Here is a 15155-nt window from a genome sequence, read left to right on the forward strand (position 1 = left end):
TGTACATCTTTTCTCTTCTTTTCAGGTGACCGCCCATGAGAAGCCCAGAACCGGGATTTCAGGGCCCATACTCTAGCATTTATTGCCCATCCCTTGAGAAGGTGGTGCTGGGCCACCTTCTTGAACCGTTGCGGTCCGTGCGGTAAAGGTGCTCCCACAGTGCCGTTAGATAGAAGTGCCAGGATCCTGACCCAGCGACGATGAAGGAACAGCGATATATGTCCAAGCATTTTCCTATTTAAGCTTCACTTAGGGCATTGCCCTTGGGCCCCTGCTGGTCCTGTATAGCTCAGTCACATCAACAACGTACAGTTGTTTGGCACCTTTAGCGTAGTAAAACTTCCCAAGGCACTTCACAAGAGCATTATCAAACAAAATTTGACACCGAGCCACAAAAGGAGATATTAGAACAGATGACCAAAAGTTCGGTCAAAGAGTTAGGTTTTAAGCAACATTTTGAAGAGAGGTGGAGAGGTAGAGAGGCTTAGGGAGGGAATTCCAGAGCTTGGGGCCCAAGCAGGTGAAGGCATGGCCACCAATGGTGGTGTGAAGGAAATTGGGGATGCACAAGAGGCCAGTGTTGGAGAAGCACAGAGATCAAGAGAGGGGTTTGTGGGGCTGGAGGAGATTACAGAGATAGGGAGGAGCAAGGCCACGGAGGGACTTGAAAACAAGGATGTGAATTTTAAACCAGTGGGTGGTGTCTTTACTCTCCCAACGAACAGGAAAGGCTCAGTCTATTGATTCCTATCTCACACTAAATGACTTGAAACAGTCTCACCTTGGTGGGCGCCATTCCAATAGGAGACAAACACAGCTCCTGCAAGTATCACCACTTGCAGTAACACTTCCGTCGACAGGTGACATCTGCCTTCAGGTTTAGAGCCATCAAACCTCCCTGTAAAGGATAGAAAATAGCAGCAATGCTGCGGTACTGTAGTTGTAGTTGTAGTAATACCTGCCCTCCTGTATGGCTCAGAGACATGGACCATGTACAGTAGACACCTCAAGTTGCTGGAGAAATACCACCAACGATGTCTCCGCAAGATCCTACAAACCCCTGGGAGGACAGGCGCACCAACATTAGCGTCCTCGACCAGGCCAACATCCCCAGCATTGAGGCACTGACCACACTCGATCAGCTCCCCTGGGCAGACCACATTGTCCACATGCCAGACACGAGACTCAAAAAGCAAGCGCTCTACTCGGAACTCCTTCACGGCAAATGAGCCAAAGGTGGGTAGAGGAAACGTTACAAGGACACCCTCAAAGCCTCCCTGATAAAATGCAACATCCCCACCGACACCTGGGAGTCCCTGGCCAAAGACTGCCCTAAGTGGAGGAAGAGCATCCGGGAGGGCGCTGAGCACCTCGAGTCTCGTCGCCGAGAACATGCAGAAAGCAAGCGCAGGCAGCGGAAGGAGCGTGCGGCAAACCAGACTCCCCACCCACCCTTTCCTCCAACCACAGTCTGTCCCACCTGTGACAGAGTCTGTGGTTCTCGCATTGGACTGTTCAGCCACCTAAGGACTCATTTTTAAGAGTGGAAGCAAGTCTTCCTCGATTCCGAGGGACTGCCTATGATGATGACTCCTCCCAGACTTGACGGTCACTCCACGCCCCACCCCCACCTGCACCAGGGCTGACTCCCACCGCCATGTGACCGGAGCTACCCCAGTGCCCCTCCCGCTCTCACCGACTCTCCAAGAACCCACCTCGTTGGACAACACCAATCTCCTCCTACCTGCTCGAAGATCAACCTCGCTCACAACATCCCAAACAACCACCTTCAGCAGCTCGGGATTTTTAAAAATTCGTTCACGGGATGTGGGCGTCGCTGGCAAAGGCCGGCATTTATTGCCCGTCCTCAATTGGCCTCGAGAAGGTGGTGGTGAGCCACCGCCTTGAACTACAGAGGGGCAGTTAAGAGTCAACCACATCGCTGTGGGGCTGGAGTCACCTATCGGCAGACCGGGTACGGACGGCAGATTTCCTTCCCGAAAGAACATTCGTGAACCAGATGGGTTTTTACGACAATCCGATAGTTTCATGGTCACCATTATTGATGCCAGCTTTTTAATTCCAGATGTGCTTAATTAACTGAATTTAAATTCCCCAGCTGCCGTGGTAGGATTTGAACTCACGTTTCTGGATTATTAATCCAGGCCTCTGGATTACTGGTCCAGTGACATAGCCACTGTGTTGCCGGACCGCCCACTCCTGGTTGAGGAGACTGGCCTCCATTCGCTCCTTTCCTACTCCAGTTTGACATTCACTGGTAGCTATTTTTTTTTTTAACGTTCTTCCCGCTATGTGGACATCGTTGGCAATGAGGCACTTGCTGGCCGTCCCTAGCCGTCCTGCAAAGGTGCTGGTGGATCTGCTCCTTGGTCCGCTGCAGTCCTTGAGCAAGTGTGCCCTGCCCCCTAGTGTGCCCAGCGCCCAAGAGGTTGCACAGTTGGCCACTTCTCCGCGGGATTTTTCCAGTGGACTCCCACATTAGAGCACAGGGAGAATCTGTTCTTTAAATTAAAAAGGCAGGGAAATCTGTAATTGAATACCTCAGCAATTAAGGGATTAGCAGAACAGAGGCACGTTTGATTCCGTAGACTGAAAATCCAATCAACTGTCGATGCAAGCACACAGGAACAGGAGTGGGCCATTCAGCCCCTCGAGCCTCTTCAACCATTCCATTAGACCATGCCTGATCTGTGTCTTAGCTTCATTTGCTCGCCTTGGCTCCATATCCCTTAATGCTCTTGCCGAACAAAACTCCATGGCCCCGAACTGAGATCCTGACAGTGCTATTGGCGGAACTTTAACGAAAAAGTCCTGGAAAGATTGCCCGGTGGCAAAAAAAGGACTTACGCCCTGAATCTGGGCGGCACCGGGCAAGAGATCCCGATCTCGGCGGCAAACGCGATCCTCGGCAAAATACCGCCAAGAATTGAGTCGGGCCCACGGAGCGGGGGTAACAAATTAAATTTAAAAATTTCCAAATAACCACTGGAAAACCTTCAGGGGACCCCATCCGCAAAAATCGCTGGGGAAAAAAATAAAGAGAAGTTTGCTAACTTTTTTTGCAGGTCTTCGTACTTACCGTTGGGGTTAGATCTGCTTCCACACTGCTGCAGCGGACTCCCGCCCGGACCACACTGCCAGTTCGGCAGGCGGGAGGACACTTACGGGCGTTGCGCACCAGCGGACGTCAGCGGGCGGTCCCCAGCGGTCTTCTCTCCCCGCCGCAGGAGGCCTCCACCAAACTCGCTCGGAGGGGAGACCAGCCAGAAAGCTCGGTGGCAGCGGATGGTGGGTGTTCCAAGCTCGGCCCCTATCAATCTCACTTTTGAAATGTTCAAATTGACCCCCAGCCACATCAGTCTTTTGGGGAAGGCCTTAGAGAGGGTGCAGAGGAGATTTACTGGAATGGTTCCAGGGATGAGGGATTTCAGTTACATTCATAGACTGGAGAAGCTGGGGTTGAGAGGAGATTTGATCGAGGTGTTCAAAATCATTGGTGTGGACATGTTATATAGAGAGAGACTGTTCTCATTGGTGGAAGGGTCGAGAACCAGAGGACACAGATTTAAGACGATTGGCACAAGAATCAAAAGCGACATGAGAAAAACCTTTTTTCTGCAGCTAGTGGTTAGGATCTGGAATGCACAGCCTGAGAGGGTGGTGGAGGCAGATTCAATCGTGGCTTTCAAATAGATATTTAGATAAGGAATTGGATAAGTGTCGAAAGGAAACAAATTGCAGGGCTAAGGGGAAATGGGGGGGGGGGGGCGGGGAGGTGGGAGTGGGACTAGCTAAGGTGCCCTTGCAGAGAGCCGGCACGGGCTCGACAGGCCAAATGGCTGCCTTCTGTGCTGTAACCATTCTATGGGCTCAATTTTGGCCAGGAGTTGCTCCGTTTTTTTTTGAGTAACTTGGTTTTTCTGGTGTAACTTAAAAATCCCCATTTTCTCCAATCAATGTGCACCAGCGTAACTGAGTTAGTTACGATTTTTTTAGGTTTGTTTTTTTTTCTCAAAAGGGGGCGTTACCAGCCACCCCTGCGCCAGTTCTGGCCATTTAGGCAACTTTGGTCAGCTAATAGTTACTCCATTTATACTTAGACCAGCGTATGTGGCCACTTCAGAAAACCCTTGCGGAGAGTTAAAGAAATCGGCGCAGGTAGGTCAGAGACCTGGGATAGAAACATAGAAACATAGAAAATAGGTGCAGGAGTAGGCCATTCGGCCCTTCTAGCCTGCACCGCCATTCAATGAGTTCATGGCTGAACATGCAACTTCAGTACCCCCTTCCTGCTTTCTCGCCATACCCCTTGATCCCCACAGTAGTAAGGACTTCATCTAACTCCTTCTTGAATATATTTAGTGAATTGGCCTCAACCACTTTCTGTGGTAGAGAATTCCACAGGTTCACCACTCTCTGGATGAAGAAGTTTCTCCTCATCTCGGTCCTAAATGGCTTACCCCTTATCCTTAGACTGTGTCCCCTGGTTCTGGACTTCCCCAACATCGGGAACATTCTTCCTGCATCTAACCTGTCTAAACCCATCAGAATTTTAAACGTTTCTATGAGATCCCCTCTCATTCTTCTGAACTCCAGTGAATACAAGCCCAGTTGATCCAGTCTTTCTTGATATGTCAGTCCCGCCATCCCAGGAATCAGTCTGGTGAACCTTCGCTGCACTCCCTCAATAGCAAGAATGTCCTTCCTCAAGTTAGGAGACCAAAACTGTACACAATACTCCAGTTGTGGCCTCACCAAGGCCCTGTACAACTGTAGTAACACCTCCCTGCCCCTGTACTCAAATCCCCTCGCTATGAAGGCCAGCATGCCATTTGCTTTCTTCACCGCCTGCTGTACCTGCATGCCAACCTTCAATGACTGATGTACCATGACACCCAGGTCTCGTTGCACCTCCCCTTTTCCTAATCTGTCACCATTCAGATAATAGTCTGTCTCTCTGTTTTTACCACCAAAGTGGAAAACCTCAAAGCGGAGAGGACCTGGACCTAAACCACCAAACCTTGCAAACAAAAAGTACTTAGAATTCAATAAGAAATAAAAAATTGAAGTAAGTCCTACCTTCATCTTCAAACTCGGTCCGGGAAGGCGAACTGATAATGCTCCCGCCTGCCGGTGATTTCTATCAGTTCTCCTGCCCGCCCCTAGCCCCTGTACTTTGCCTCTAGTTAACATAAGTTCTGCAACCTCATTCAGCCAGCCTCGAATGATAAGCTACGTAAAAATAGAAACTCGATACTGCAAAAAACATTTGCTCAACTGGACGGATGTAAGTGCAACCAGTTCCATAAAGGAAAAAGATATTCCATTCCTCAGCCTTTATCTTAATGCACAAACAAATTCACCAAGATACTCTGTCATAAAGCTACAGGGTGAACTCAGCAGACCCAAACTCTCAGTGAGGAGCTATGCTCAAAGGGTTTCCTTTGGGTTTTCTTTGAGTATAGCCTGGAGATCACTCGGCCAGGGCTAGGAACGACAGGAGAACTGATAGAAATCACCGACAGGCAGGAGCGCCATCAGTTCTCCTGCCCGCCCTAGCCCAACAAAGGAGGCAGAATAAATGCAGAGAACTTTACCTGAAGGAGCCCAGCAACACAGGGAGGTTAGAACATCGCCACGCTCTGAAAATGACAGAGAGACCTGTGGTGTCCTTACACCTTACTATAGAATCACACGACGCATGTACTGCAGACAAGGTCACTGTGTGACCTGAACCTTTATTCCCAGGACCAAGAAGTGCTGACCCTGGGTGGGACCTCCCTTTATATACCTGGATGACCAGGTGAAGAGTGTCTCCCACAAGTTCACCCCCTGTGGTCAAGGTGTGCATTACTCGGGTGTACACAGTGTACAGTGTTGTTACATAAAGGTTACAGTTATGTGAAGGTTACAAACATGACAAGACCTACTGTTGTTGCAGACTCACAGCGCTACTGCTCATGCGTGGACATCACTGCACATGTGCAGACGTCCCGGCACATTTTCCAGCGCAGAACGCTGGCTCCACCCCCGACTTGACTGGCCACGCTACGCGACTGCAGTGAAGAGGCCGCACAGCGGCCAAAGTGGCAACAAACTTTTTCGGCGCACCTCGGAACGTAGATAACCGGCGCAACTCCGGTAAGAGCGCCGAAAAACGGGCTTGATCAAAATTGAGGCCTATGATTCTATGAGTGTGGTGCTACAATTAAAGAGAGGCTTGCATTTATATGGTGTCTTTCATGACTTCAGGACATCCTCAAGCTCTTCACAGCCAATTAAGTACTTTGTGAAGTGTTATTATTGTTGCTGAGTCCATGATCAGATCAGCCATGATCTTATTGAATGGTGGAGCAGGCTCGAGGGGCCAGGTGGCCTACTCCTGCTCCTATTTCTCATGTTCTTATGTAATGTAGGAAACACGACAGCCAGTGTCTGCACAGCAAGCTCCCACACACAGCAGTGAGACAAATAACTAGATAATCTGTTTCTGGCGGTTGGTTGGGGATAAATATTGGCCTAGGATACCGGGGAGGACTCCCGTGCTCTTCTTCCAATCACGCCATTGGGATCTTTTACATCCACCGGAGAGGGCAGACGGGGCCTCGGTTTAACGTCTCATCCGAATCACAGCGCCTCCGACAGTGCAGCACTCCCTCAGCACCCCACTGGGTGTGTCAGTCTAAATTTATGTGCTCAAGTCCCTCGAGTGGGACTTGAACCCACAACCTTCTGAGATCAGAGACGAGAGTGCTGCCCTCTGAGCCACAGCTGATGCTTGACCTCAATGCCCCCATGTTGGGAAGAGAGACAGAATCCGACAAAGAGCCGCCACTCCCGATCATTGTCCAGTGTGTGCACGTGTGCAGGGGTCAGGTGAGAGCGGCAGAAGCCTGAGCTGTCCTGTTCAAAACAACAGAAGAACTAGGAGCAGGAGTGGGCCATTCGGCCCCTCGAGCCTGATCCACCATTCAGTCAGACCATGGCTGATCTTCGACCTCAACTCCACTTTCCCGCACTATCCCCACATCCCTTGATTCCCTTAGAGTCCAAAAATCTATCGATCTCTGTCTTAAATATACTCAACGACTGAGCCTCCACAGCCGTCTGGGGCAGAGAATTCCAAAGATTCACCACCCTCCGAGTGAAGAAATTCCTCCTCATCTCAGTCCTAAATGGCCGACCCCTTATCCTGAGTCTGTGCCCCCTGGTTCTAAACACTCCAGCCAGGGGGAAACAACCTCTCAGCATCTACTCTGTCAATCCCCCTCAGAATCTTAAATGTTTCAATGAGGTCACCTCTCATTCTTCTAAACTCCAGGGAATATAAGCCCAATCTACTCACTCTCTCCTCATAGGGCAACCCTCTCATCCCAGGAATCAGTCCGGTATTGCACTCGCTCTGGTCAACACCGCCTAAGCTCACACGTGAACAGAGGCCACTGGGTAAGGTAGCGGATATCAGCCGACTCCAGTGGAACAGTGTCCCAAGAGTCAGCACCTTTAGGAGAAGTCGGGAATAAACATTTGCACGGTGGGGTGAGGGAATTCTACCCACTAATTAAAAAAATAGTTTGGGAGGTTAATTGTCAAATCAGCACCTCGCTCCCTGTTAACCACAAACATTACTCAATTCCGTTGTGTCGATACACAGCTCAGTAAATTGCAGAATCTAAATGCCTATACAATATATATGCAGGTCCCCCATGATATTTGCCACCGTGAGTCAAAAGAGCGGCCTGATTTTAACCGAACCAGCCCAGCGTTGAAATCAATGGGGTACAAAACGAGCGCCTGAGCTGGAACAGCTTGTCCTGCCGGGCGGGTGAAGTTAAAGTGATCACAGAATCGTAGCACGATGCAGCACAGGAGGAGGCCATTCGGCCCATCCTGCCCGTGCCGGCTCTTTGGTAGAGCTATCCAATTAGTCCCACTCCCCCCCTGCTCTTCCCCTGCAAATGTTTGCTCTTGAAGTATTTATTCAATTCCCTTTTGAAAGTAACTATCCACCAGGCAGTGCATTCCAGATCACAACTACTTGCTGTGTAAATGTATTTCCCCCCCAAGCCATCCTGTGCTGTTTTTGCCACTTAACTTAAATCTATGTCCTCTGGTTACCGACCCGTTCTGTCACTGGAAACAGTTTCTCTCCATCTACTCTATCAAAACCCTTCACGATTTTGAACACCTCTCTCAAATCTCCCCTTAACCTTGTCTGCTCGAAGGAGAACAAGCCCGGCTTCTCCAGTCTCTGAAGTCCCTCATCCCCTGGTACCGCCCCTCCTGCCACTGGAACCAGTTTCTCCTGATGGAGAAAGTCCCACGGGAAGTACGCACGACAAGCAAGACTCTCTGAGTATGTTGGGGAGGGCACACAGGCAGTTGAGGAATAGATGTTGCTTTATTCACCGACGAGGGGCAAGAAATCGCGTGTCGCCCCGTCTGGGTTTGATAACTTTTCGCGGGAGAGCTGCCCAATTCCAGCGGACGGGAACTTCCGGTTTCACGCCCCAGGAGGGAAGTGCCGCACTAAATCAAGTGCTACCACTTCCCTCGGAGAGCTCAGCGGAGCGAGAGGGGCGATAGTGGCAGAGCGCTGCTCAGTGTCCCGTGCAACACTGCCGGATCCACAGGCTCCTCCCCTGCCTTACAGGGAAGGGCCTTCGCTGCGGTGATTTCAAGGTAAGGCTGGGAATGGTGGGCGACTGCACCTGCCATCCACGAGGAGCAGCCCCAAGAGCGCAGGGCTGTTCAATCGCGGGATGAGAAACATTCAAAAAAACAGCTCACAGGGTTCAGAATAAAATGTTGGCCTACCCGACCACCCACTGCCTTTAATTAGTGCTCCCCAAGCAGCGGCCGACCGAGGTGACCACGCCTCCTGCAGCTGCCGTTGTTGACGCCCGGCGATGCTGCAGGGGGTCGGGAGCGAATATCACATCCGGGTCAATAAAGGGATGACATCACAATCTCTGGGGCGGTGAGGTGTAGCGTCAGCACTAACCCGCCACGCAAGCTCGCGGACGTCGGAGATTTCGCCGCGCCCAGTCGCTAAGCCGTTAGCGCCCGGTTACCATCTCTCCCCCCATCTCCGGGACCCCGTTACCATCTCTCCACGCCCCCCCCCCACCCCACCCCCCGGAGGCGCGAACAGGAGGCGCAAAGGGAGGCCAATGTCTCGGCCGAGATGTTGACGGAGTTGGACAAGAGACTTCACAAACTCGCTCCACAGAGCCATCCAGTGGCCAAAGACAGCAACTGCCCCGTGACAACATGCCCAACTGAAGTGGGACCCAGCTCGTTGAGTGGGGATCCCGGTCGATACTAAACGCCGGTGGAATTCTCTACACTTCCCCCCCCCCCCCCCCCACCCACCCACCCCCACCCTTTTACCACCAACTGTCCTGTCATCCGTACTTACTTTTCCGATAGGCTATCCAAGATGTCACACCGACGGCTATTATTCCCACCGCCAAGGCTCCCCACACGTGGCCCGACCAGCCCGAGACTCCAGCGGGAAATAGCCTCCCTGTAAAACATTAAGGCCGACAGGAATCTGACAACTATTCAACTGATGACAGCTGCTGCACGATAAACTGCACACACAGGCAGAACTCGGACACAAAACCGAGACCATAAGCAAGACTTGCATTTATATAGCGCCTTTCACAGCCGCCAGACGTCTCAAAGTCCTTTGCAGCCAATGAAGTACTTTTGGAGTGTAGTCACTGTTGTAATGTGGGAAACGCGGCAGCCAATTTGTGCACAGCAAGCTCCCACAAACAGCAATGTGATAGTGGTCAGATAATCTGTTTTTGTTATGATGTATGAGGGATAAATATTGACCAGGACACCGGGGAGAACTCCCTCCACTCTTCTTCGAAATAATGCCATGGGATCTTTTACATCCACCTGAGAGGGCAGACTCGGTTTAATGTCTCATCTGGAAGACGGCACCTCCAACAGCACAATGTTCCCTCAGCACTGCACTGGGAGAGTCAGCCTAGGTTTATGTGTTCAAGTCCCACACAACCTTCTGACATCACAGGCGAGAGTGCTACCCACTGAGCCACAGCTGACACTATATATTTAACCACCTGTGCCCTCGGGGTCCTCCAAGGGCGTGATTGGGAAATTGGTTGCCCACTGGGCTACTGCACAGGAAGGTTCCAGTTCAATTCTATGCTCAGTTGACCTACCTTGAGCTTGAGATGCTCTCAACCTCCCTGGGTTTAGGGGAGCGGTAGAGGGTGTGGGTGTGTGTGTGTGTGTGTGGGGCTGTGGGCTGTGCAGGTTCCAGTTTGGTGTGGTGCCATCCAAGGCTGAATAGCCTCGCTCTCATAATGCCCAGTGCAGGTGTCAGCTGTGACTTAGTTGGTAGCACACATGCCTCCAAGCCAAAATGTTCAAGCCCAACCCCAGGGACCTGAGCACATAATCAAGGCTGATACTCCCAGTACTGTTCTGCCTTGTCAGGAGTGCCGTCTTTCAGATGAGACGTTAAACCGAGATGCTGCCTGCCCTCTCGGGTGGACATAAAATATCCCATGGCACTATTTCGAAGAGCAGAAGAGTTATCCCCGGTGTCCGGGGGCCAATATTTATCCCTCAATCAACATAACAAAACCAGATTATCTAGTCATTACCACGTTGCTGTTTGTGGGAGCTTGCTGTGCGCAAATTACAGTTTTATTCTCCGTATTTAAGGAAGGATATACTTGCATTGGAGGCAGTTCAGAAAAGGTTCACTAGGCTGATTCCGGAGATGAGGGGGTTGATTTATGAAGATAGATTGAGTAGGTTGGGCCTCTACACATTAGAGTTCAGGAGATTGAGAGGTGATCTTATCAAAACATATAAGATAATGAGGGGGCTTGACAAGGTGGATGCAAAGAAGATAGTTCCACTCAGGGGAAACTAAAACTAGGGGATATAGTCTCAGAATAAGGGGCCGCCCATTTAAAACTGAGATGAGGAGGAATTTCTTCTCTGCGGGTTGTAAATCTGTAGAATTCTCTGCCCCAGAGAGCTGTGGAGGCTGGGTCATTAAATATATTTAAGGCGGAGATAGACAGATTTTTGAGCGATAAGGGAGTAAAGGGTTATGGGGAGCGGGCAGGGAAGTGGAGCTGAGTCCATGATCAGCTCAGCCATGATCTTATTGAATGGCAGAGCAGGCTCAAGGGGCCAAATGGCCTACTGCTGCTCCAATTTCTTATGTTCTTAAGTTCTTAATTACAACAGTGACTACGCTTCAAAAGTACTTCATTGGCTGTAAAGCACTTTGGGACATCTGGAGGCTGTCTCGACACAAAGTATGCCAGAGCGGGAGTCACACCAAAGCAAGCGGGTTTTCCAGAGTCACCTTGCCTCAGTATCAAGGCACACCCAGATCCCAGAGTGCACCCCCTACTGCACCAATGTGGCATTACTTCAATTCCCACGTCTGCTTGCAAGTTTGCTGGTTAGGATCAATTTCCCACCAAGGAACTAGGTCCTTAACAACCAGGGTGGGTTTGGGTTGAGCCAAAAGCACATTGTCCAGCCCCCCAGGTCCCGCTTGGGTTCATGACTGTAATGTATGCACCTGTGAGTATGCTCACAGATGTGTAGAGCTGTTGTAGCTGGCGTGGTACCTAAACTGGGCCGACGTCCGCCACGCGGCCGATGCCATCGAGTCGCTAAAAACAGCTCTGGGCCCTGACTCCGTTAGGTGCATCGAGGAGGCACAAGCACGTAGGGAGATCGCGTCCAGACTGACCCCCGTCCGGACGGAATTCCTCATCGGCGCCAAACCCCGGAACCTCCCTCGGGAGCCGGCGCCTCACAACTTGAGCCGCCTCAGGGAAATCCCCTCCGTGCCTTTCAGTTCTGCGCGGAGGGGTTTCCTGTACGGGCTGCTCCTGCACACTCTCAACCTTGCCATCCTCGCCGGCCGTCCGGACACGCCATGGCGCACCATCTTGCCGTCCGGAGGAGGCGGGGGTCACCGATGGAGGGCACTCTACGCGGGAGTCCTCCCACTATTTATCGGGGACTTGGCCTGGAGGGTGGTGCACGGAGCAGTCCTGTGCAATACATTTTTAAGCCGGTTCACGGACTCCCAGGCTGCCTGCAATTTCTGTGGTCTGGAAGAGTCCGTGTTCCATGTTTTTATGGAATGCACGAGGTTGCAGCCCCTGTTCCAATATTTAAAGGGGCTGCTCCTGGAATTCTGGCTGCACTTCAGTGCCACACTCCTGATCTTTGGGCACCCTGTGCGGAGGGGAGCGGGCGGGTTGTTGGGCCTCCTCGTAGGACTGCTCCTGGGCACGGCCAAGGGTGCCAGGCAGCGGGCGGTCGAGGGGGTCGTTCAGCCCGACTGCCTGCCTCTCTTTCGCGCGTACATCTGAGCCAGGGTGTCCCTGGAGATGGAGCACGCGGTGTCCACCGGTACGCTCGCGGCCATCCGTGAGAGGTGGGCGCCGGAGGGACTGAAGTGCATCATCATCCCCGGGAACAGAATTTTAATTTAATTTGATTCCCAAATTAATTTGGAATTATGGGTTTTAGTGCCCTTTAAAAAAGGGGGTACTTGATTGAAAGTTCCTTGCGAAGTTGCACTTATCCCGGGATGTCCCGTGTGGAGTTGCTCTTATCCCGGGATGTACCATGTGGAGTTGCTCTTATCCCGGGATGTCCCGTGCGGAGTTGCACTTATCCCGGGATGTACTGTGCGGAGTTGTACTGATCCCAGAATGTCCCGTGCTGAGTTGCGCTTATCCCGGGATGTACCGTGCGGAGTTGTACTTATCCCTCGATGTCTCGTGCGGAATTGCACTTATCCCGGGATGTACCATCCAGAGTTGCACTTATCCTGGGATGTACCTGTGGAGTTGCACTTATTCCAGGATGTCCCGTGCAGAGTTGCACTGATCCCGGGATGTCCCGTGCGGAGTTGCACTGATCCCGGGATGTCCCTGCGGAGTGGCACTGATCCCGGGATGTCCCGTGCGGAGTTGCGCTTATCCCGGGATGTACCGTGCGGAGTTGCGCTTATCCCGGGATGTCCCGTGTGGAGTTGCGCTTATCCCGGGATGTCCCGTGTGGAGTTGCGCTTATCCCGGGATGTCCCGTGCGGAGTTGCGCTTATCCCGGGATGTCCCGTGCGGAGTTGCGCTTATCCCGGGATGTCCCGTGTGGAGTTGCACTGATCCCGGGATGTACAGTGCGGAGTTGCACTTATCCCGTGATGTCCCGTGCGGAGTTGCGCTTATCCCGGGATGTCCCGTGCGGAGTTGCGCTTATCCCGGGATGTCCCGTGTGGAGTTGCACTGATCCCGGGATGTACAGTGCGGAGTTGCACTTATCCCGGGATGTCCCGTGCGGAGATGCACTTATCCCGGGATGTCCCGTGTGGAGTTGCACTGATCCCGGGATGTACAGTGCGGAGTTGCACTGATCCCGGGATGTCCCGTGTGGAGTTGCACTTATCCCGGGATGTCCAGTGCGGAGTTGCACTTATCCCGGGATGTCCCGTGTGGAGTTGCACTGATCCCGGGATGTACCGTGCGGTGTTGCACTGATCCCGGGATGTACCGTGCGGTGTTGCACTGATCCCGGGATGTACCGTGCGGAGTTGTGCTGGTTTCCTGTAATTGACGACATGGCCCTGGCTGGCTATTGCTCCGCCCCGGACTGCCCCGCACTCACTGTAGTAGTTTTGTTTAACACCATGCAATGCATTGGCCCTCTACCCCGGGCCACTTTGTGGTTGAAGAAAGAAACAGCGGTGCACTTACGGGCGGATTCAGTGGAGAAACCCACAGCGCTCATGGTCAGGAAGATCTCCGGGACTTGCCGAGCCAGACTCCAGTCCTACTCTGCTGGTAAACTTCCTGGTCTGTTCAATCGCCCACTCTAAGCCAATCACAATAAACCACCCCGAGTGGTAACGGGTTACTAGGGAGGAAGATGCGATGACTTTGCGAATTAACCTTTGCTCCTTTGGGTCCTTTATCCACTCCCAGTGGTTTTCAAATCTTGCTACGTTTTTCCCCTCCCCTCCTGAGATTAGTATTTACTAATGCATCAAAGTCCCCAGGATATAAAAATCAACAGAAAATGCTGGAGACACTCAGCAGGTCAGGCAGCAGATGTGAAGAGAGAGAAACAGAGCTTTCAGCTCCGTGACATTTGATCAGAAGTGTAAAGAGTTCGAGATGTGATATTCCTCACCCGGCTGTACATCTGCCAATTTTAGTAGGTGTGCAGGATAAATACGTGGGGTACAGTTTTCACATTGGGCGCAATCGGATCATTTCTGGAGTTATAGAAATTTACTGCACAGAAAGAGGCCATTTGGCCCATCCTGCCTGTGTCCAGCCTAATCCCACTTTCCAGCTCTAGGTCCGTAGCCCTGCAAGGTTACAGCACTTCAGGTGCACATCCAGGTACTTTTTAAATGTGGTGAGGGTTTCTGCCTCTACCACCATTTCAGGCAGTGAGTTCCAGACCCTCACCACCCTCTACGTGAAGAAATTTCCCCTCAAATTCCCTCTAAACCTCCCCCCCCCCGACTTTAAATCTGTGCCCCCTGGTGATTGAAGAATGTCCAGTCCTCCACCTGTGAGTAACCTGATTTAAAATCACTGAAAATGACTTTTAGAAATGATACTGAACCATCGAATAGTTTCATCGGTGTCCACAACAACAACAACTTGTATTTATAGAGTGCCTTTAATGCAGTAAAGCGCCCTAAGGTGCTCCGCAGGAGTATCAGGGCCCAGGTAACAGAAGACACGGCCACCAATGGTGGGGAGATTAAAATCGGAGATGCTGAAGAGGCACTGGTTCGTCTGATTCCTCCCGGATTGTGCTGATATAACAAGCGGAAATTCGACCCCAGTGAATATGCCTATTAATAAAACACGTCTGTACATAATTCCGGTCCACTTTTTCCATTACAAATTCTTCCATCCACATCTATAACAGAAACTGTCTCTGTAAACAAGTCACACTTGTAATTACACCCTCCCCTCATTGGAGGTGCTACAGCAACACCATTGGAAGAACAGTGTAATTACAACAACAACAACATATATTTATATAGCGCCTTTATTGTTTGTGAAACGTCCCGGGGGCTTCACAGGAGT

At 51.5% G+C, this 15155-nt stretch overlaps 1 protein-coding gene across 1 annotated transcript in view; it reads right to left on the reverse strand.

Annotated features, from left to right (window-relative positions):
* The window catches only part of LOC139230440 (butyrophilin subfamily 1 member A1-like), a 34100-nt gene extending 20207 nt beyond the window's left edge, over nucleotides 1-13893 (reverse strand). The window contains exons 1-3 of the mRNA XM_070862274.1: nucleotides 13803-13893; nucleotides 9443-9550; nucleotides 782-898 (exon numbers count right to left, since the gene is read on the reverse strand). Coding sequence (XP_070718375.1) covers nucleotides 782-898; nucleotides 9443-9550; nucleotides 13803-13836 — 259 coding nt within the window. The 5' untranslated portion in view covers nucleotides 13837-13893. The remainder of the gene's footprint in view (nucleotides 1-781; nucleotides 899-9442; nucleotides 9551-13802) is intronic.
* Between the last annotated feature and the right edge of the window lie 1262 nt (nucleotides 13894-15155).

Source organism: Pristiophorus japonicus, chromosome 19 (assembly GCF_044704955.1).
Source record: "Pristiophorus japonicus isolate sPriJap1 chromosome 19, sPriJap1.hap1, whole genome shotgun sequence".
Taxonomy (NCBI): Eukaryota; Metazoa; Chordata; class Chondrichthyes; family Pristiophoridae; genus Pristiophorus; species Pristiophorus japonicus.